Genomic DNA, 23,030 nt, shown 5'->3' with positions numbered 1-23,030 from the left:
AATATATCAATGATATTAAAATAACACTGACGTGCACTAATAATTTAATATGCTGCTAAATGCCATCTTAGTGTTATTTTAGTACTATTTATATACTTTTATTGTATTATAAATATTTTTAATTAAATTATTTTTATATTTTCAGTTTTCATTTTACATTTTGTGTAAGTTAAATTTATGTGCTATTGTCAATTATATTGGATTTAGTTTTTTTCTGTTTAATTTTAATGCATTTTTGATTTAGTTGAAGTAAGTACTTTCTAATTTTTGTTTAGTTTTTTTTTTACTTATTTTATTTTGGCTTTATTACAATTACTGAAAATGATTTTTAATAGTTTTAAGTTTTAGCATTTCATACTGTACAATGTTGAGATGCCTAAATTCAGCTTATAAAACGGATAGTTCCTGTCCTAGATTCTGATTGGTTGAGTCGTGTTCGAAGCTGTTGTAAATTACACTACAAACATACACCTTTGTTTACTTCTGTGTGTTGCTCGGCAACCACTTTGTTGGAACCACAAGTGGTTCTGAGGAACTACATTGTTTGGTGGAAGAATACTGTTTTTATTTATATCATTACAATTTATTTGCTCTGTTTTATTCTGTGAAACCTTACTACGTATATGGAATAACCGTTTTATTCCGCTTCGCGTCGTGCCTAACAACGCCCCTTAGCTGTTATAAATTCACTGTAAACCATGGCTTCTTGGGGCTTATTGCTTTAATTTAGAAAGATTGATTTTAGTTTTTAGTGTTTTATCATCATGATTTTACAGTCAGCGTTTATGACTTGTGGCTTTGCCTTAGCTCACTGGTCACTGCCAAAACCATGAGAGTCCACCCCAACAACTGCCTTAATTAATTTTAAACGTGTTAGGTATGATTGTAGGGTCGGCAGGGCCACCGACTCAGCAGGAAGTTGAGTTTCTGTGGCTGTTAACGCTCCCACACGCTGAGAGTCACGGCCGTGCTCACAGACCCCCTCTGATTCTCAAACAGCTGTGTAAATGAAGCTTACGACTGAAAACCAGCTAGTTGGACACCAATATTACAACCAGAAAAGACTGTAGGAATGTGAGTCTCACGTGAAATGATGGTATTACTGTTATGGTCTCTAAATGAGATCGACATTTTTGTTTCATGGCATGATTCTAGAGCACAACTAGACAGTGGCAAGAGGACATTAGCGATAGACATCAAAAGAGACATTAAATAATTAAATGAGAACACATTGCATACCAGTCTGGAAGCGCCCTCGATGGCCACCAGTCACAGTAAACTTGTAGCCCCATTCTGTGTTACTCATATCTGATATAAACCTGTAGTAGAGAGTGTCCCCTAGAGGAGAAAGAGGAAAAAACAACCTTTACATTCTGCTCATTTCTCATTAACCCCAAAGTGAAAATTGATGTACATCAGCAAATATACGAATGTGTAGAAAAATTTGTGAACCCTGCAGATTGACCTGGATTTCTAAACTGGCCATAAAATTCAAGAGACAAACACATTTCACTTAAACCAGAGGTGGGCCACAAAAGGAGTGCCAGGGGGCAGTGAAAACTGAGAGAAAAGTGTGTTTAAGAAAGTTTGTATGATCTTTATTAAATATGTTTAATACAATAGCACTGCTGTAGAACAATATGTATATTATTGTTTATAATAATATGGGTCCCACTTTATATTAAGTGGCCTTAACTACTATGTACCTACATCAAAAAATAAGTACAATGTACTTATTGTGTTCATATTGTATTGCAAAACACTTTTGCTGCTATTGAGGTGGGATATGGGTAAGGTTAGGGACAGGTTTGGTGGTATGGGTAGGTTTAAGGGTGGGTTAAGGTGTAAGGGATGGGTCAACAGTGTAATTATAAATATAGTTACAGAAATTAATTGCAGATGTAATTACATGCAGGCATTTTTAAATTATAAGTACAATGTAAAAACATGTATGCACACAATAAGTGCATTGTACCAAATGATGAATTTAAATGTAAGTACATAGTAGTTAAGGCCACTTAATATAGTGGGACTGTGGGACCATAATATGCTATATTATTGCATTTGAATCTCCCTGGAAAGGCTCTCCTTCAGATTTATAATAATGGGTTAAAAAAAACAACATGCTTTCAATCTTAATACAAAGTCAATATTTTAAAGATGATATTTAAAGCATTTGCTTTTGCTGTAGTACAAAAAAAAGTTCATTTTGGAAGTACTGGATTTAATAACAGATTTTCCTCCAACATGTCCTGCAACTGCAATCTGAACAAAGCAAACACCAGTCCTTTATGATTCATTTATAAACAAATATCATTCAAACATTCCACTTTTTCAAATTCTCACCTGGAATCTCAAAGTCGGTCCATTTCTGGTGAGAACCACTGAAAGTATGCAGGTCCTGCAGGAAGTCACTGCTGCTGGCCATAAGGAGCTCATCACACCCTTCCTCTGTGTGACAGCGAGAGTCGAACTTCACAGACAGGAAGATGGCTCCAGGGATGTGCACCTTATCCTGAGACAACGCAAATAATGACATGGAGTGGACCAGGAAAACGCAACTATGATCAAGTGATTTGGAGTAAAAGAAAATCCAATTCATACCTCAAAGTTAGTGTTGTTGTCGTAGGGGTGCTTGGATTCACGGACCTGCACAGCCATTCCTGGCTCCTCCATAAACTGACATGCTGTCAGTGACAGATTACCCAGCATGCTCTGGCTGCAGCCCCTCAGAACCTTCTGCAAGATCTGAGATCCATCATGTGTATGAATTATATGCATACCAACAATCTGATTTGATTTAGTTGAATGGCTTATTCATTTATTTATATACTTATTAAATATTTATTATACAATAAAATAAAATGCCACATTTGTTGCATTTAAAAAAATGCAAAGTACAGTTTCATGGCCAGAATGAAATCATTCTGGCCTGTAAATGTTCCCAGCTGGTTTGGCAAAAGCTCATTTTAAATCCTGACTACAGATCCACACACTCCTTCCCCTCCTCACCTTCTCCCACATCGGTCTCTCCTCTAGTTGCATGAGCATGTCCAGTATGTAGGCCATGTGAGAAGCTCCGCTCAGCTCCAGGTCTTCCTCTCTGATGGGAGTGTCAGAGGGCCAGTCGGCCAGCAGCGTCGCCAACACGTGACGTGCGTACAGAATAGCAATGGCTTCATTCACTTTGAAAAGGTACTGTCGCACTGCTTTGTTACTGCGAGCATCCAGCTCTTTATGCAACAGAGCTGAGCTTTTGGTGCGCCGCTGTTTAGCATAACTCAGCTGGAGGTCGCTCTCTGTGTTGGTGATGAGTTTCTGCGTGACGACATTTGTTTCTTCTGTGGCTCGATCACACCGGGTGGGTTTAGACTGAGTGTCAAAGAAAATGGAGCAAATTAACGTTAACTTTAGATCACAAAATGGAATATGTTTCATTTTAAACTTAGTCTTACCACACAGGGCACAATGATAATATCAGTATCTACAGCCTTGGTACTTCTTTCCTCAGAACGAGGTCTTTTAGATGGTTGCCACTTCTGTGCCAGTGTACGAATAGTCTCGTCGGTTTTTATAGCGTCACCATCAAACCTGAGATATGAAATGTTAGGGGGGAAAAAAGGATTATGTGCGATAAAGCCTTTGAATTCATTTTATACAGTTGAGAAATACACAAGAATTATTTGTAATTTTGTTCACAAGTTTACACAGAAAATGCAAGCTCTTTAGCACTTTGTAGATATTAAGAGGGATCAATTAAAATTGATGATGCTATCTCAAGATTTTCAAAAAAAAATGAAATGTGTAGTGATAATTATTACTTTATTATTATTATTATTATGAAACTCAATAATAATAATGTTCAATTTACATGCATTAAGCAGATGTTCTTATCCAAAACAATTTACAATAGAGGAACATGAGAATAAATCACAAAGTAATCAATATTAATAGTGTATAATGATATTACATTATTAGATATTATTAGATTTTTATATACTAAATACTATTTTCTTTTAATAAACAGAATGGTCACTGAACTAAAAGTCACGCAATGAGGCAACATATGCCTACATATGCATGTACATTCCTAGAAATAAATTCTAAACCTTGACTATGTAAATGAAATGATAATTCAAAGTGTAACTCACCTCTTCTGTACCTCAAGGAAGAAAGAATCGGTTCTCTTCATCTGGAGCTCATACATGGCTCTCAAGATGTGCAGTGGGGCATTAAGAGCATCATGGGTAATCTAACAACAAGACAAACATGAGAGCTCTAATAAATGTTCCTACATTCCAGTACTGTGAATTATCTGCCCCCTTTCTTGCTCCAGTTCCTAACTGGTGAGAAGCAATTACAACACTCAACCAATCTGATCATTCTAGATCAAACTGCTGCAAGAGAGCTGAAAAAGGCCCACGACTGACAGCAGATGTGTGTCTGAAGCCTGACCTGGAAACAGATCTTTGTCTCTTCATCCAGTCCTTCCAGTGGATCCAGTCTGTTTGGATCGACATCATCAGCGCAGCAGCTGGAGTGATCCGAGTCATGCTCTCTCTCTCTCTCCTTCTCTCCATCGGTCTCGGTGTCTGCGTCCTCTGCCATGGAGTGGATCTCTCGCTTGGAGGAATAAAGCATGATGGAGAGGATCTCTAGGTCTCGCAAAAGCCACATCTTGCTGAAGCCTGTGCCCTTGCTGCACTTGCGGACCAGAAGCTGCATCAGGCCAGAGCCCTGGATGGCCTCTTGGGCTTGATCCACCCCATGCTTCTGCAAGAAATAGAGGAAAATCAACACAATCATGACTTGTTCAAGTTGAGTATTTATGTAATGGCCCCAAAACATATTTGGAAACTAAAGTCATAATTAAGCATCTAAACATTTCATTGCATCAGATAAAATAGAAATAAATATAATATATAACATAGAATATCAAAACTAAGCATTTATTTCAAAGCAAGATAGCACAACACACTATTCAAGCAAAACATGTCACAAAAGGAAGTAAAAAAAACAAACAAACAAACAAAATATATGTACACACAACTATGCTCCTTCAAAATTATTATAAACTATAATGTATATACATTTGTATTCATGCATGTATGTATTTATTACTTCAGGATGTCACATAATCCTTTATAAATAATTCTAATATGCTGATTTGGTGCTCAATAAACATCTTACTATCAACGTTGAAAATAGTTGCTTAATATTTTTGTGGAAACCGTAATGCATTGTTTTCAGGATTCAGTTGAATTAATCAATTAATGTGAGCTAATTCTTATTGACCCCAAACTTTTGGATGGTAGTGTGTGTGTACATACATAAGTGTGTGAAATATATGATATATGAGATATGAGATATAAATATGACATATATGAAATATATGAGATATATATGTATATATAATATGTAATTAAACACACACACACACATACATATTTATACATACATACATTTTGTGCTCACTATATAATTTGGTTCTATGACTTTAAACTTTAAAGGGTTAGTTCACCCAAAAATGAAAATTCTGTCATTAATTACTCACCCTCGTGTTGTTCGAAACCCGTAAGACCTTCGTTCATCTTCGGAACACAATTTAAGATATTTTTGATGAAATCTGAGGGCTCTCTGACCCTCCCATAGACAGCAAGGTAACTACCACGTTCAAGGTCCAGAAAAGTACCAAGATGATCGACAAAGTAGTAGTAATTTTTTGTTCACGACAGTATCATGACGCGAGCGGGTGGCGGCGCTGACCCAGATCCGGCGTAATGACGTCATCACACCGGATCTGGGTTAGCGCCGCCACACGCTCGTGTCATGGTACTGTCGTGAACGCGTGTCCACAAGTGACGCAGTAGAGATGAAAATGTGGAATAAAGTTGTTATTTTTGTTTTCTTTGTGCAAAAAAGTATTATCGTAGCTTCGTAACTTTACAGTTGAACCACTGATGTCACACGGACTAATTTGTAGATCATCTTGGTACATTTCTGGACCTTGAACGTGGTAGTTACCTTGCTGTCTATGGGAGGGTCAGAGAGCTCTCAGATTTCATCAAAAATATCTTAAATTGTGTTCCGAAGATGAACGAAGGTCTTACGGGTTTCGAACAACACGAGGGTGAGTAATTAATGACAGAATTTTTGGGTGAACTAACCCTTTAAACTTCAAAGCCAAACTTTTTTGCTGTACAAGGGCAGGTGTGAGGTGAATACCTTGAGAGTGTTGTAGAGTCCTTTAAGAGCAAGTGAGAGCACCCAGGTGGCCTCCACAGCATCTTGGACGCTGCTCTCCACCCCGACCTGCAGTAAGTGACTCACAATAGAGGTGAAGTTCTTCAGGTAGCGGCTCATGTGGGCGGAGGTCGGGGACACAGCTTGCCCCTCATGAGACTCTGCATCATTCCTGCTGCTGCTCTCATGTGCCTGGACTAACTGGTAGTCTTTCACTGAGAGAAAAAGTAAAAAATAGAGATGCATTAATGCACTTTTTTTGTTTTACTATTTGAGTGACCATGGGTATTTCCACAAAGCAGCCACTAAATGAGGCTAGAAAGTCCCAATTGAATAGCATCCTGTCAACTGAAATGTCCTCAGGTAGTAGTGAGGGGCTACTCATTATGACTATTAATCCTACATATTTCTGGTGGTTGACTGAAAGAACTCAAATTTAAAAACCAGTTCGATCACAACACAGCATATGATTGTTTTACTAATGAGAAATAAGCATAGTGGTCATCAAATATTTGCTCTTTAAAACTTTAGAAGTCAGCACGTTTATTTAAGAAGTACCTTCATACAAAAACCATCTGTTAAACCTGGGCAACAAGGTAAGTAAAGCTGACACACCCTTTGCAAATGAAGGTGGGTTGAAATGTCAGTGACAGTCTGTGACTTTAGAAAGACTCATGCAGCTCAGGGCTGCCAGCAGTGGTATTTTTACAGCTGAGAACATTTGAGAGATGAGTGTGAGCAGTGTGAAGAACCCGTCGACAGATCTTCTCTCACCTGTTCTCCTCTTACGAGTCTTGACGTCCACCACAGCAGCTCTGTTCTTCTCAGTGAAGTGCTTGAGCAGAATCACGTTGTGTTGTTCGTTGGCATTATCGATGAATACAGCCTGAGTCCCCATACACAGCACCTAATAAACAGACACACAGCTCTTTCAAAATGCCATAATGGCTCAGATGAGTCTTGACTACAGATGGCATGTCATAACTTCATACAGGCCTATATTATGTGTGCTAGAGCATGTACATGTGACATCTTGGTTCATACCTCAGGGAATCCCACGAGCACCAGCAAAGTGAAGAGGTTGGTTCTCTTGAGTTGCTGTGGTAACTGCTGGATGCAGTGATCAGTGAACGCTGCCACAACAGCACACCACTGAGAAGAAATATTCAGGTTTCGCAAGATGTCCGCCACAGAGCACGCCCAATCCAGACCGATACGACTGTTGTAATGAAAACACAGGTGATGGACACAGACTTACTGTTTCGTGAAAAAACTAAAAATGTGTTAATTAAAAATACAAAAACGTCCAACAAAGCTAAAGCTGTAGAGGTAAAGTTCAGCCAAATGTTTGATTTGAGGTCTTCAGTGTCACATGATCTACAAAAAAAAGAATCATTCTAATATGATGATTTGGTGCTCCAGAAACATCTTCAATGTTGAAAACAGCTGTGCTGCTTAATATTTTCTGTGGAAGCCAAGATTCATTACTTACACACACACACACACACACACATACATATATATATATATGTATCCTGCACTGTTGAACGTTAATGTATTTGGCCTCTAAAACACATTATGTTTAACCATATGTTACACATCCAGTCATACTACCTGTCTAGACACACTGCTCCCAGACTGAAGAGCAATTGAGTGGTCTTCCAGCCAGGAACATCAAGCGCTGCTCCATCTCCAAGGGTAAGTAACTCAAATTTGTCTGTCAGTGCCTCTGCCACAGCTGCATCAGCTTCCGTAGGAGAGATCCTTAACAGAAGCTGTCCCAGAAGGCCTAGTGTCAGGTGGTATGTTTCATTCAGACAGCCGGCGTTGGAGATGACCACTCTGAACAGCAGTGGCAGGATGGGACTCAGGCTGGACAAAGATAGTGAGCTGCCCTGTAGAGGATTAAATGTGTATATTAGCATATTTTGGGTTTCTTGGATGTGAACGTGAGACAAAAAATAGGTAGTTGAACTGGCTTCATTTCAGGTTACAAATTAAACATTTTCTGAAACCAAAAGCCTACCACTACAACAGTGTTGCCAAGTCTGCGGTTTTCCCACAGAATTGGGCTACTTTAACACTGTTGCTGCGGGTTGTTTTTCATGTGTGTGGGTTGAAGCGACCTAAATAACGTGATATTTAGCCCCTGTAATGCAAATTTTACCAGAGGAACCTCGCTAAAAACGTGTATTTTACCCCTCGAAATGCCTTTGGGCTAGTTTTGGGCTAGTGTTGAGTAGCAATTGGGCAGGTTTTGTTGTGAAAACCTGGCAACCCTGCACTACAAATTAAACTGGAATCTTTGTTGTTACCTGTTTGGTTGCAGGCAACATGGCTGCCAACAATCCCAGAATTCTCTCTCTGGAGCATTCGGCAAACACATGTTCCTGTAGCGGCCCCCGGGCTGTCTTTTCCTCCTGGTCCTTATATGCGTCCATGTTCTCTGAGTTAGGAGATGTGATAGTGTCTCCACTTGACTCTGAAACTGAGGCGAAAAAAGGGGATAAAATACATTTTAACATCTGTACTTTGCCGTTTTTGTCCCCATTTACACCTTCTATGTCCTGTTGTCTCCAATTAAATCCCACAAGACATTCAAAAGCAACAAATAACTTTGACTACATAAAGATATTATAGATCTCCTTGATTATTGAAGGGTACTAAGAGACAGGCTCACCTCTGACTCCAGGGGACAGTGTGTCTTCACTAGACACACTGCTGCTGCTCTCATGTGCCTGGACTAACTGGTAGTCTTTCACTGAGAGAAAAAGTAAAAAATAGAGATGCATTAATGCACTTTTTTTGTTTTACTATTTGAGTGACCATGGGTATTTCCACAAAGCAGCCACTAAATGAGGCTAGAAAGTCCCAATTGAATAGCATCCTGTCAACTGAAATGTCCTCAGGTAGTAGTGAGGGGCTACTCATTATGACTATTAATCCTACATATTTCTGGTGGTTGACTGAAAGAACTCAAATTTAAAAACCAGTTCGATCACAACACAGCATATGATTGTTTTACTAATGAGAAATAAGCATAGTGGTCATCAAATATTTGCTCTTTAAAACTTTAGAAGTCAGCACGTTTATTTAAGAAGTACCTTCATACAAAAACCATCTGTTAAACCTGGGCAACAAGGTAAGTAAAGCTGACACACCCTTTGCAAATGAAGGTGGGTTGAAATGTCAGTGACAGTCTGTGACTTTAGAAAGACTCATGCAGCTCAGGGCTGCCAGCAGTGGTATTTTTACAGCTGAGAACATTTGAGAGATGAGTGTGAGCAGTGTGAAGAACCCGTCGACAGATCTTCTCTCACCTGTTCTCCTCTTACGAGTCTTGACGTCCACCACAGCAGCTCTGTTCTTCTCAGTGAAGTGCTTGAGCAGAATCACGTTGTGTTGTTCGTTGGCATTATCGATGAATACAGCCTGAGTCCCCATACACAGCACCTAATAAACAGACACACAGCTCTTTCAAAATGCCATAATGGCTCAGATGAGTCTTGACTACAGATGGCATGTCATAACTTCATACAGGCCTATATTATGTGTGCTAGAGCATGTACATGTGACATCTTGGTTCATACCTCAGGGAATCCCACGAGCACCAGCAAAGTGAAGAGGTTGGTTCTCTTGAGTTGCTGTGGTAACTGCTGGATGCAGTGATCAGTGAACGCTGCCACAACAGCACACCACTGAGAAGAAATATTCAGGTTTCGCAAGATGTCCGCCACAGAGCACGCCCAATCCAGACCGATACGACTGTTGTAATGAAAACACAGGTGATGGACACAGACTTACTGTTTCGTGAAAAAACTAAAAATGTGTTAATTAAAAATACAAAAACGTCCAACAAAGCTAAAGCTGTAGAGGTAAAGTTCAGCCAAATGTTTGATTTGAGGTCTTCAGTGTCACATGATCTACAAAAAAAAGAATCATTCTAATATGATGATTTGGTGCTCCAGAAACATCTTCAATGTTGAAAACAGCTGTGCTGCTTAATATTTTCTGTGGAAGCCAAGATTCATTACTTACACACACACACACACACACACATACATATATATATATATGTATCCTGCACTGTTGAACGTTAATGTATTTGGCCTCTAAAACACATTATGTTTAACCATATGTTACACATCCAGTCATACTACCTGTCTAGACACACTGCTCCCAGACTGAAGAGCAATTGAGTGGTCTTCCAGCCAGGAACATCAAGCGCTGCTCCATCTCCAAGGGTAAGTAACTCAAATTTGTCTGTCAGTGCCTCTGCCACAGCTGCATCAGCTTCCGTAGGAGAGATCCTTAACAGAAGCTGTCCCAGAAGGCCTAGTGTCAGGTGGTATGTTTCATTCAGACAGCCGGCGTTGGAGATGACCACTCTGAACAGCAGTGGCAGGATGGGACTCAGGCTGGACAAAGATAGTGAGCTGCCCTGTAGAGGATTAAATGTGTATATTAGCATATTTTGGGTTTCTTGGATGTGAACGTGAGACAAAAAATAGGTAGTTGAACTGGCTTCATTTCAGGTTACAAATTAAACATTTTCTGAAACCAAAAGCCTACCACTACAACAGTGTTGCCAAGTCTGCGGTTTTCCCACAGAATTGGGCTACTTTAACACTGTTGCTGCGGGTTGTTTTTCATGTGTGTGGGTTGAAGCGACCTAAATAACGTGATATTTAGCCCCTGTAATGCAAATTTTACCAGAGGAACCTCGCTAAAAACGTGTATTTTACCCCTCGAAATGCCTTTGGGCTAGTTTTGGGCTAGTGTTGAGTAGCAATTGGGCAGGTTTTGTTGTGAAAACCTGGCAACCCTGCACTACAAATTAAACTGGAATCTTTGTTGTTACCTGTTTGGTTGCAGGCAACATGGCTGCCAACAATCCCAGAATTCTCTCTCTGGAGCATTCGGCAAACACATGTTCCTGTAGCGGCCCCCGGGCTGTCTTTTCCTCCTGGTCCTTATATGCGTCCATGTTCTCTGAGTTAGGAGATGTGATAGTGTCTCCACTTGACTCTGAAACTGAGGCGAAAAAAGGGGATAAAATACATTTTAACATCTGTACTTTGCCGTTTTTGTCCCCATTTACACCTTCTATGTCCTGTTGTCTCCAATTAAATCCCACAAGACATTCAAAAGCAACAAATAACTTTGACTACATAAAGATATTATAGATCTCCTTGATTATTGAAGGGTACTAAGAGACAGGCTCACCTCTGACTCCAGGGGACAGTGTGTCTTCACTAGACACAGAGGGAGTCTGACTGGCACTGGATGAGTCTGACGTATCCTGAGAGACAAGCTTCCTCCTTCTCTTCTCATCCTCTTCTGTATCTGGCTCCTGCTTTTGTGGTTTCTTGTGAAGAGGAATAAAACCAAGAGGATTATGAGGAATTGTTAAAAGAAAGTTACACAGTGTGTTTATCACACCGTTGTTAGCTATAACCTGGGGATTTTAGTCACATTCTTGAAAAATAAAAAGGCCAAAAGCTTCAGTAAAGTACTTACTCTGTCTGTAGGTAGCGGTGGGGAGCAGATAGCTATAGTGCTGCTGGGAAGTGAGGAGGTGTCTGTGCTGCTGATGTCCTGAAAAGAACCAGCCGTCGCAGGACACAGTTCACTCTCTGTGGCTGATTCGTTTGAAGAAAGCAGTGACAGCAGGGCAGAGGCTCGCAAACCTACAGGAAACAACAGCAACCCTGATTATACAGACACATCAACCAAGACTTGCATTTCTAATTAACACACACACACACAACTTAATTCTTAATAGATCATGTGCATTCAGATATATTGATTACCTTTCCCAGTCTGTCCCTTCAGCAGGCAATCATTGATGATGTCAGAGCAGTGGGTTTGCAGTGCCCTAGCGTAACCGAGCTTGACATCATTCAAAGGCTCTCCATCCTGCACGCTCTCGCTGATCAGCTCGGATGTGAACAGGGCGAGTGCAGCAAAAAGAAGCCAGGAGTAGTTATGTATATAGGGCTGAATGAGTCTGTGGCGGTCACTGATGCGAATGGTGACCATAGGGTACACTGTGATACGATGGGTGGGCAGATGGCTGGAGGTAGAGGGAAACATTTTTATAATAATAATAATAATAGCATAATAATAAAAATGAAAATATAATAATAATAATAATAATAACATAATAATAAAAATGAAAATATAATAATAATAAATTGTTTTACCACTGAACCTCAAGTTACTCCAAAAAATTGTATGTATGTATGTATATATATATATATATATGTGTGTGTGCGTGTGTAAAAATAAATAAAGAAATAAAGAAAATATATAAAAACATACAACATAAAACTATAAAAAAACAAGAAATAAAAAATATATGAAAAATTACTAAATAAAATTATACTGAAAAAAAATTAAATAAAAACTATATTAAAACGCAAAATAAATAAATAAATATGAAAACAACAACATAAAGTATCATATATATGTATATAAAAAAATAAGGATTTGCATCTTTAAATAACCAGATCTGAAATTCACTTATTCAATTGAGGTATCCAATTTTTCTTGTGTCATAAATTGATTAAAATGTATCTGACTTGATGTGGAATCATTTTGGTTTGAAAAATTGTTTGCAAATATTTTATATTTTCATGTTCATTGTTTAGTTGCCATTAGTGATCTTCTCACGTGTATTACCTGTCTGGGTATTTTTTGGCATTATAACAGCCAAAGCAGAGATCGAAGTCCTCACAGACATTACAGTTAATCCTGCTGCCCACGATAAGGCCCTGGCAGTGGTCACAGGCATACTCCATATTCACCATCTCATGGTCATCCTCATGGCCTTCTGGTTTAGCACCACCTGAACCAGGAGAACAGAGCTGTTCAATACACGCACTCCAACTTACCAAGTGTGTGAGAAATATACTGCTGCAATAAAATATTTGTGTAGTGCCTAACTTAATGTGAATGCAATGAAAAGGGAAATAATGTTTGATTAACATTTAGTTTTTGCTTCATTATAGTGTAAGCCACTGCTGACTGTGATGGTGTGACTCACTGAGGAAGCAGGTCTTGCACAGGTCCATATCTGTACACTGCAGGCACCGGTAGCGATGCCACGGTGCGATCCGTTCGCAGCCGTCACATGAAATCTCCACATTCAGCAGGTCGCAGTATCGTGCAATGAACATATGCATCTGCAAAGATCAAAAGTTAGTGAAAGAGCACCAAAAATGCACAATATGTTTAGTTTCATATGGGGTTTGCAAATAAGATTATTTTGAGGGCTGTTTGCAGTAACTTGTGTCTGAATATGTAAAATTTGCAGAGAGCAAAAGACACTGTTCACAGTTAAACTAGCCTGACTAACAAAAGACTAAGCAAATCCAATCCAAATATTTGTTCTACCTGAATAAAGTGACTGTCTTATGATTAGGCATTGATGGGTGCTAACATTTGCTTGTGTTTGCACAGATTAAACACTGAATTGTGACGTAAAAAGGTTTGCAGGTATACATTCAATAAACATTACATGCAAAATAATGCTGTAACTCCACCCAAAGCTAGTTTTTGTGTTAATTCAACTGTCTTCTTATTCAACAGTTTTGTTTCCCAGGAAAGCATTTATTTGATTTGATATCTGTACCTTTCTCTTGTCCTCCACTGAGGCCTGGCTGATCTTATCAAACCATTTCTCAAACATGCCATCCAAACACTCATCCATCCATTCCGTGTTCCTCTCGTAGTCGATGATCTCATCCTCCTCCGTCCACTGGCTACACCATCATGTCACATGGAGAAAATAACAGATGAGAAGCCAAATAAAACACTGGATACTTTTAAGCTTAGTTTGTGAGATCTGGAATTAAGTGTAGATTAAGAGTGTCAATATCACAAGAATCACAACAACGAAGCTGACCAAATGTGCCCTCAATATGTCTTCAACAACTTTACATTAGAAGTCAAATGATAATGATACTAAAAAAGAAACTGAAAGCTCCTTTCTCCTCATTTTATCCTGAAGTCTGTATAATATTTCACATTTACGATAGAAAGCATGGGAATTTTAAGAATAAAGTGAAATCAAATTTATATTATAACAGACCTTTCCTTACATTTGTATTGGGACAGTGTCAGTCACATTCAACATGAGCTACTCAAAAAACAACACAGTTATACACTTCATGTATCTTTTTTTTGTAAACATCCCATTTGATCCCATCCCATTGATTTTTTTTTGTTTTTGTTTTTTAAGGCTGAAGTCCCTACATTCCCAGCACAGCATATGCGTTCTTATCCATGTCTCATACCTGATGGCAATATCATGCACACTGATGTTTTCTTGGGACATGGTGAGCAGAAGATCAGGCAGTTTGATATCCAGAAACAATGATAAATCTTCTGCTTCCCAGCTCATATCCAGCAAATGCAGCAGACATGTCTGCACACATGACAGGGCGGGAAGCAGGGCCCTAAGGACACACAGAACACACAATGGACATAAGACATACAGAATGCATTGGCAGTCCTTGTGTAGCATATTTATTGCTACTAACTTCTAGAGCACACGACACAATGATTTCATAATTCACATTCAATATTTAAAAACCCACTTCTCATTCAGTGCATTGAAGCTCTGCACGGCCTCTACTAGCATGAGAACCAGCTGATGATACGAGTGTCTGACCAGCTCCCTCATCTCCTGCCCGCTGCCCACCAACTGAGAAAAGTAACTGAGAAAGACAGACAGGTCAAGTTAAAATAATAATATTAGAACAGTAGTCAGATATTAGTATGACATGAAATGGTTTTATAGATCAGTGGCTCTCAAACCTGTCCTGGGGACTCCCAACTAGGCTTGCCGCGATAGACGGTGCTGACGGTGATACCGGTGTTAAGCCGCAACACCGGTTATGTCACTTGCCCATCGCGGCACCGACCCCCACCGTCGTTTTGATTTTTTATAGTAATAAAAATTATTTAGTTCAGTAAAAGAACAGACACTACAATTCAAAACTGAACGTATCACAGATCAGATTTCATTTATCCAGTGAGGAGAGTGAGTCGAGCTGACTGACAAGAAGAGTGAGGTGAGGTGAGACAGACAAGACGATGGCGGATGATTTAGTATCGAAACGAGATGCAAAAGTGCCTGTTTGGCAATATTTTGGATTTTGAAAAGCCTGTTGACTTTTGCCGTTTATCTAAGGTGATTTTGGAAGTTTTTTTTAAACATTCGTTTCTTATTTAATTGGTTCCACATTGTTTGCTGATTTTTAATTTATTTAAACTTTGTGTCATTTATTTATTTATTTCTTTACATCAAGGTGTATGCCGTGCCTCCAAGCTTTCTTACTCGTTTTGCTAATAAACGTTCTACGTTTCTTATTTATTTGGTTAAATATTATACATGTTTACTTGGCCTATTTCTTATTTATTTGGTTATATATTATACATGTTTACTTAGCCTTTTTCCAGTTTTGTATACCTATTTAAACTTTATGTAAGTTATTTATTATTTTATATTAGGCATAGCCTGCCCTATAGCGTGGTGTATTTTTTATTTGTTTTGTTAATAAAAGTTCTATGTTTTATATATAGGCTAAAGAGAGTTTGACGTTGAATTTTGTTGTTGCATTCAAGCAATTGACGCCGAACTGCCGCTAATAAGCTATTTAAAATCGAAGGAAAGCGAGGAAAAGAGGGGAAATTCAAACAAACTAAAAATGAATAATTGCTTTACGCCAAATTGCCGCTATTTGAAAGTGAAAGTAAAATGCGCACGCAGCTTTTACAAGCTATTTAAAAGCGAAGGAAAGCGAGGAACGCCCCCGCCCCCACGGGGTTGTCACACGTCGATTAACCGGTGGGAAAATTTCCTCACCGTCACAACCCTACTCCCAACCACTGCACAATTTGTATGTCTCCCTCATTTAACACACTTCAGCTCATTAGTAGAGTCTGCAAGGCTTGAATTGGGTGTGGCCTATGAGGGAGACATACAAAATGTGCAGTGGTTGGGGGGTCCCCAGGACAGGTTCGAGAACCACTGTTTTAGATAACATACTTGGTGAAATCTTTCTGACACGCTAAGAGTTCCTGGAGAAACAAAATACAGGGTGCCTGGAAGAGGTGCGGTTTCCCCAGGGTGAGTATACACTGCTGGACGAGCTCCAGCACCTCACAAACACTCAGAGCCTGGGCCTTCTTCAGAGCCAGAGTATGAAGAACACTGAACACACACAGAAACACACTTCATGACCGCTGGTCAGAGACAAATCACCATATATGTGCAAGTACACATTGAAAATCTGGAAATAAACAAATAAACCTAGAAATAAACTGAAAGATTTGTTTATTTGTTTTTTTTGACAAAAAGAAACATGAAACAAAATAATAAATATTTAAAGGGGTCCTAGAATGCTTTTTCACTTTTTCAACTTTAGTTAGTCTGTAATGTTGCTGTTTGAGCGTAAAAAAGATCTGCAAAGTTACAAAGCTCAAAGTCCACTTCAAAAGGAGATATTTTATTTAACAGAAATAACTTTTCAAAAACTACAACGAACGACTCGTTTGGACTACAATGCATATTTTCCGGGATTTGTGATATCACAAATACCGACGAATGGGACGAGACCTGGTTGAGCTGCGCTAGAGAAGGCAACGAGTGTTATCACTATGTCGGAGACACGCTAGCATTCAAATAATGTGTTTTTCGAACAACCTAGTATGAGAGCCTGTTCTAGTACACCCCCAAAACAAAATCAAGACTTCGTAAAAGAGCATAATAGGACCCCTTTAAGATTCAGCACTAAGTCACTCATCAAATAAGCAAATTTGTGACATTGTCCAAATGCTAAATAATCATCTTTTGAGTCAGATTATATACATACAGTGCTGCTTGAAAGTTTGTGAACCCTTTAGAATTTTCTATATTTCTGCATAAATATGATGACGCAATCAAACAAATGAGGCAAAAATATATACTTTGTCATTTATTTATTCAAGAAAATTATCTAATATTACATATCTGTGAGCGGCAAAAGTATGTGAATCTCTAGGATTAGCTGTTCATTTGAAGGTGAAATTAGAGTCCATCTGTTCAGAGGTGTTTTTAATCAGTGAAATTACTATCAGGTGTCATTGCAGAACAGGGATCTATCAAAGTTTGGTCATGTTTGTGGAAGTGTATCATTGCACACTGCATTCCAGCATAAGAACCTTATCCCATCTGTGAAACATGGTGGCAGTAGTATCATGGTTTGGGCCTGCTTTGCTGCATCTGGTCCAGGACGGTTTGCCATCATTGATGGAACAATGAATTCTGAATTATACCAGCAAATTCTGAAGTTCTGAAACGAGAACTAAATCTCAAGAGAAAGTGGGTCATGCAGCAAGACAACGACCCCAAGCACACAAGTTGTTCTACCAAAGAATGGTTAAAGAAGAACAAAGTTAATGTGTTGGGAAGGCCGAGTCGAAGTCCAGAACTTAATGTTGTGGAAGGACCTGAAGCTCAGTTCATAGGAGGAAACCCACCAACATCACAGAGTTGAAGTCAATTTTTGTCTCCTTTGTTTGACTGGATTCTCTTTGTCTACTTTCAGTACTTGTGTGAAAATCTAATTATGTTTTGGGTCATATTTATGCATAAATATAGAAAATTCTAAAGGGTTCACAAACTTTCAAGCAGCACTGTACAACACCCTGGTCAAAAGTTTGGGGTCATTGAGACATTTTTTTTTTTTTAAGAAATTAATACTTTTAGCCAGCACAACTGCCTTCAATAATGATAATAATAATAAAAAAACATTTTGAGCACCAGATTAAATCTTAAGGATCATGTGACACTGAAGACCGATGTAATGGCTGCTGAAACTTCAGATCATAGGAATAAATTACATTTTAACATATATTCAAATACAAAACAACTATTTTAAATTGCGATCTTTTGCAATATTACTATTTTTATTGTTTTTAGCTTAAAAAATGACAGACCCCAAACTTTTGAAAGGTAGTGATTATTTGCATTAAATGTAATAATATTGATCAAATTCATTATTTTGCAATTATGCAAAAAAAAAAGAGAAACATTGTCACTAGAAGGCTCAAATGTACAGAAAATGCTACCAAAATTCAACAGATTTTGACACATGGATCAAATAGTATTCAAAAACATACATAATATTTCAGCAACTAATGGCTGCAATTTCAGTCACAAAGCTATTTTATTGTTTCAGAAGCAAACAAGTTATAAGGGCTACTTTTATAATAATATTCATTACTTTAGGAGGCCCTGGTCACCATTCACCTTTATTGTGTGGAAGAGCCAACAGGACACCAGAACAACACAGTATCTACTTTTGTGTTGCAGCGTAACATTAAGTTATAAAGATTTAGAACGTCATGAATGAGAGTAAACTGAACTATAGCTTTAAAGGGACAGTTCACCCAAAAATTTAAATTCTTACTCACCCTCATGTTGTTCCAAACCTGTATGAGCTTCTTTCTTCTGTGGAACATAAAAAAAGATATTGCTGGTAACCAACCAGTTGCTGGTCCCCTCTGACTTCCATAGTAAGGGGAAAAAAACACTATGGAAGTCAAAGGGGGACCAGCAGTGGTTTGGTTACCATAATTCTTCAAAACATCTTCTTTTGTGTTCAGCAGAAGAAATAAATTTTTAAAGGTCTGGAACAACATGAGGGTGAACTATCCCTTTAAGCGTATGCATCAAAATCTGTTGAATCATAGCATCATACATCTAGCCATTCACATCATGAGGTGAACATACCTGCTCTCATTAATGACCATGTCCTTCATAAAGCTGAGGATGTGTTTGAGTATCAGGAAGCGCTCTTTAACAGGTGGTGCCATGCAAGGCTCCTCCATAGATCGTAAGGAAAGGAGCCTCAAGCGGCCCCGACTGAAAGGTGCTTTACGTGGGAAGACTAACGGGGACAGAGGCTCTCCGGTCTGAGACTGAAGACTTTCTGAGGAGCCCGTGGCACCCTGAGAACTGATGCTGCTGGAAGGTCCAGCCTCCACTGGTGCGGAGAACATCTGGTCATGCTGACTGGCCCCTGGGGGCGTCGCTGCTTCTGCTGCCTCAGGGTTCTGGGAGATGGAGGGAACAGAGGGGCTGGGCTGGAAGTCTCCCTCTGAAGTGGAAACAGATCGAAGAAGAAGAGGAGCAGCACAAGCGCCATCTTCTGGTCTGGAAGGCTCTTGTTCCAGAAGTGCAGAGGTTCCTCCACTCGGGCTGAATCGGAAGAGGAACAAACTTCTACTTATGCAAATTTCAGCTGTTAAGAGAGTGAAAAAGATAGTGAGAATGCAGAAGAATTAGTTTAAGAAAATCTGCATCAAAGGCATATTTATAGCATCAATATTTACCAAGTGACTCCATTGTAACCTCATTCTGTCCGTCTTCTTTTCCCTCTACTCCATTCATTTTACCCATAAGGTAGCGCTGTTTCATTTCCAACTACCAAAACGGATCAAAAGGGAGAAGTAAATAAAAAGAAATATTATGTTATTTTAAAACCAAAAATTATAAGCTATACTTACCATCCACGTTCTGATGCCATCGGTGAGGGCATAGACCTGCAAAAGGTCCTCACTAAGACTGCTCTGGCCGTTTTTAGCAACTAATGCAGAGGAGATAAGAAAAGGAAACATGCTCAAAAGGACATTGGGACTGGGATTGACATGTATGACCGACAAACTGTCCTGTTCATACAAACATCTTACAGAAACAGATCAAATACTGTCTGTACCAAGGGATCAAGGTTTTGATAGTTTAACATGGCCCTGGAGTTTTAGGATTTTCACATTATGAAGCAATATGAAATATGAAGTACAATCAACAAGAAATATAAGATTCTGCACTGTTTGTCATTAACCAAATTTGTGGCATTGACCAAATACTGTTTTCTCTGTTCTATATATATACACATACATACATAAACACACACACACATTAATAAATAATATTAATAAATTAATAATTAATTTGAAATGTTTCAAGAGTGTGTGTGCAACATTTCTCTTTAGTGTTTGCTCTCTTGAACCTGAACGAAACTCTTAAAATGTATTTAATTACCAAAGCTCCTAAGACTGTGGTGAAGTGCTGGTGTGTGATACACCATGGCCGCCCATGCGGCGTTCACAGCCTGGTCCACTTTTGAGCCTGCAGCAATCTCGTTCCTGATTGGCTGCTTCTTGCAGGTCATCAAAAGGGCCCTCATTAACTCCGTCCTGTCATCAGAAGCATCCTGCGAAGGATCCCAGCAGGCAAAGTCCTTAAGGAATTCCACCAATTCATCTCCCAAAGGTGCTGGCTCTTCCTGCAGAACAAAATAGCACAAGACGCACAAACATGATTAGATTTTTTTTTTACTTTTTTTTTTTGGACTGAAACGCACACATAAAGTCATAATCCAAGTACTCTCACCGGGTCGGTGTCTGGGCTGGCCAGGGCTAATTTCTTTTCTCCAGGAAGTCCACTCAAACCATGTCTGAACATAGGCTTCCATAGAGGACAGGACAGGACATGGTTCATCAAGCCTGCAGGCAACTCTTTTACACCACGGATCTCTTCAAGAGGAAGGCAGACATAACACAAAACCATCATCGTAAGTCAACTAACTGCAATTTATATTGTGATATTTATATTCAATGTCGGTCTATACATTCACTTTTTTTTCCTTTTTTTTAGCATTTTACAATTTATTTATTTGAAGGAGAACACATTTATGTGCTCACACACATTTAAATTAAATACAAGGGATAAAATTAGCCCTTTTAAAATAATTTAACAGAGAAATAATCAAAAGTACACAATTATCACACCGTAAGGTGATTTCAAAGCCATGGTGCGGGAGGCCAGACGGCCCATTAGCCTGGACACGAGGAGCTGCAGATCTGAGGTCCAGGACACGGTGACGTCTGGCAGGCCATATGCTGTCACTGTGAACTTGTAACCCCATTCGTTATTACTGCTGTCTGAGTGGAACAGAAACTGCAGCTGGGGACCTGCTTTAAACGTCACTTTCTGAAGAAAAAAAAAGCATGATTTATTATACATAACATTTATTTTTATTCTTCTTCAAGATATAAAAAAAAAAGGAATCACATTCAAGCAAAGGCTAAAATGAATCGCATTGATTTTAACAAATTATCTTTAATATAATTACATAATTAACACATTTGGCAGACCACTATAGTTAAAATAGTACAGTAAACCGTTTTTGTACCTTTGGCCATTTCTCCGTGCCGACCTTCATATCATATCGCACTTTTCCTCCCCTAGCATCAGTGAATTCCAGATAGTCATACCTACCAAAAAAACAAAAAACGCCTAATTAGTGTAAATATAATACAAACTTTAACTCAAGCCACACATGTATCTGTAACAGGAAAAGTGTGAGTTTGATTCCTGTTTTCACCAGAAGGTGGTAGTAGAATTGTAGAATAAGCTCTTCACACCTTTTCTCTGTTTCACAACGTTCATCAAACTCCACCTCAAAGGATGTGGCACCAGGACAGACAAAGACGGTGGTCTCGTGTCTGCTGTTCTCATAGTTATGAGGTGACTCCATATGCCACGTCCTTAATACAACAGGCTGCTGAGTCTGCTGACAGCCCTCCATATCAACCTACAAACACACAGGGATAAAAACTGATAAATGCATTATTCTTACCAACTGTCATTCAGTTATTAGTGGCTTGGCTATCTTACTTTTTAATTTGGATGTAGAAAACCCAAATGAAATACTCCTTTACATTAGTTTTCAGTCATTTTAATTCTATGTATTTTAACTTAAACGTATCAAACTGTTTAAGACACAGAGTGAACTGACCTTAGAGAAGATGTCCTCTGTATCACTAGACAGCTTCTTGAGCAGGTCTGCCAGAGGATAGAATCTCTTGAGCAGCACACAGTGAGGAATATCCAGAGCGCACAGCTCCAGCAGGAAGATTGTCTAACAACAGCACACAATTGAATCCACACTTAATATATACATACATACAGAAGCATAAATAAATGAATGAATAATTAAATAAAGATTTAGTGGGATAAAGTGGTCTGCTACCAGCTGTCTTGTTGCCATGGCAAGAATGGATCCACTGAGTTTCTCTATGATGTCAGCTCCAGAGAAGCGCTTAATAAGAGGACTCAGTATGTCTCTGGTACCTGACAGGAACTGTTCCACATCTAATATCCAAGAGAAACAATACAGATATATTCACACTTCGTCAGACTACCACAAATAATCACTACTGTTCAAAAGTTTGGGGTCCGTAATTTTTTTTAAGGTAAGGCTGCATTTATTTGATCAAAAAACAGTAGAAATACTAATATAGCAAAAGAATACAATTTAAAAGAATTGTTTTGTATTTTAATATATTTTAAAATGTAATTTATTCCTGTGAAGGCAAAGCTGAATTTTCAGCAGCCATTATTACATCAGTCTTCAGTGTCACATGATCCTTCAGAAATTATTCTAATATGCTGGTTTGGAACACTTCTGATAATTATCAAAGAGTTGTGCTGCTTAATATATGTGTGAAAATCATACTCATTCAGGATTCTCTGATAACAGAAAGTTCCAAAGAACAGCATTTAGAAGATCTCTTGTAACATTATAAATGTTTATAAATTAGTGCTGTCAAACGATTAATCGCATCCAAAATAAAAGTTTTTGTTTACATAATATATGTGTGTGTACTGTATATTTATTATGTAACGTTATATATACACTGAACAAAATTATAAACGCAACACTTTTGTT

The 23,030-nt window shown here is 38.7% G+C and overlaps 1 protein-coding gene across 1 annotated transcript in view; it reads right to left on the bottom strand.

Annotated features, from left to right (window-relative positions):
* Positions 1 to 23,030, bottom strand: part of LOC107664510 (zinc finger ZZ-type and EF-hand domain-containing protein 1-like) — a 46,423-nt gene that overhangs the window by 11,620 nt on the left and 11,773 nt on the right. Inside the window, exons 21-56 of the mRNA XM_016455096.1 lie at positions 22,332 to 22,453; positions 22,098 to 22,220; positions 21,724 to 21,893; positions 21,492 to 21,573; positions 21,088 to 21,289; positions 20,690 to 20,832; positions 20,339 to 20,582; positions 19,804 to 19,883; positions 19,630 to 19,720; positions 19,028 to 19,538; positions 16,301 to 16,465; positions 14,847 to 14,966; positions 14,544 to 14,705; positions 13,880 to 14,009; positions 13,292 to 13,430; positions 12,928 to 13,093; positions 12,057 to 12,319; positions 11,764 to 11,933; positions 11,470 to 11,611; positions 11,105 to 11,277; positions 10,404 to 10,684; positions 9,834 to 10,008; positions 9,564 to 9,696; positions 8,924 to 9,004; positions 8,559 to 8,731; positions 7,858 to 8,138; positions 7,288 to 7,462; positions 7,018 to 7,150; positions 6,226 to 6,458; positions 4,456 to 4,773; positions 4,152 to 4,252; positions 3,456 to 3,591; positions 3,013 to 3,372; positions 2,605 to 2,748; positions 2,347 to 2,515; positions 1,240 to 1,338 (exon numbers count right to left, since the gene is read on the bottom strand). Coding sequence (XP_016310582.1) covers positions 1,240 to 1,338; positions 2,347 to 2,515; positions 2,605 to 2,748; positions 3,013 to 3,372; positions 3,456 to 3,591; positions 4,152 to 4,252; positions 4,456 to 4,773; positions 6,226 to 6,458; positions 7,018 to 7,150; positions 7,288 to 7,462; positions 7,858 to 8,138; positions 8,559 to 8,731; positions 8,924 to 9,004; positions 9,564 to 9,696; positions 9,834 to 10,008; positions 10,404 to 10,684; positions 11,105 to 11,277; positions 11,470 to 11,611; positions 11,764 to 11,933; positions 12,057 to 12,319; positions 12,928 to 13,093; positions 13,292 to 13,430; positions 13,880 to 14,009; positions 14,544 to 14,705; positions 14,847 to 14,966; positions 16,301 to 16,465; positions 19,028 to 19,538; positions 19,630 to 19,720; positions 19,804 to 19,883; positions 20,339 to 20,582; positions 20,690 to 20,832; positions 21,088 to 21,289; positions 21,492 to 21,573; positions 21,724 to 21,893; positions 22,098 to 22,220; positions 22,332 to 22,453 — 6,390 coding nt within the window. The remainder of the gene's footprint in view (positions 1 to 1,239; positions 1,339 to 2,346; positions 2,516 to 2,604; positions 2,749 to 3,012; positions 3,373 to 3,455; positions 3,592 to 4,151; positions 4,253 to 4,455; positions 4,774 to 6,225; positions 6,459 to 7,017; positions 7,151 to 7,287; positions 7,463 to 7,857; positions 8,139 to 8,558; positions 8,732 to 8,923; positions 9,005 to 9,563; positions 9,697 to 9,833; positions 10,009 to 10,403; positions 10,685 to 11,104; positions 11,278 to 11,469; positions 11,612 to 11,763; positions 11,934 to 12,056; positions 12,320 to 12,927; positions 13,094 to 13,291; positions 13,431 to 13,879; positions 14,010 to 14,543; positions 14,706 to 14,846; positions 14,967 to 16,300; positions 16,466 to 19,027; positions 19,539 to 19,629; positions 19,721 to 19,803; positions 19,884 to 20,338; positions 20,583 to 20,689; positions 20,833 to 21,087; positions 21,290 to 21,491; positions 21,574 to 21,723; positions 21,894 to 22,097; positions 22,221 to 22,331; positions 22,454 to 23,030) is intronic.

Source organism: Sinocyclocheilus anshuiensis, unplaced genomic scaffold (assembly GCF_001515605.1).
Source record: "Sinocyclocheilus anshuiensis isolate Anshui unplaced genomic scaffold, SAMN03320099.WGS_v1.1 scaffold403, whole genome shotgun sequence".
NCBI classification, from domain to species: Eukaryota; Metazoa; Chordata; class Actinopteri; order Cypriniformes; family Cyprinidae; genus Sinocyclocheilus; species Sinocyclocheilus anshuiensis.
The sequence above is the reverse complement of the archived record's forward strand: the minus strand, read 5'-3'. Positions and strand labels throughout refer to the sequence as shown.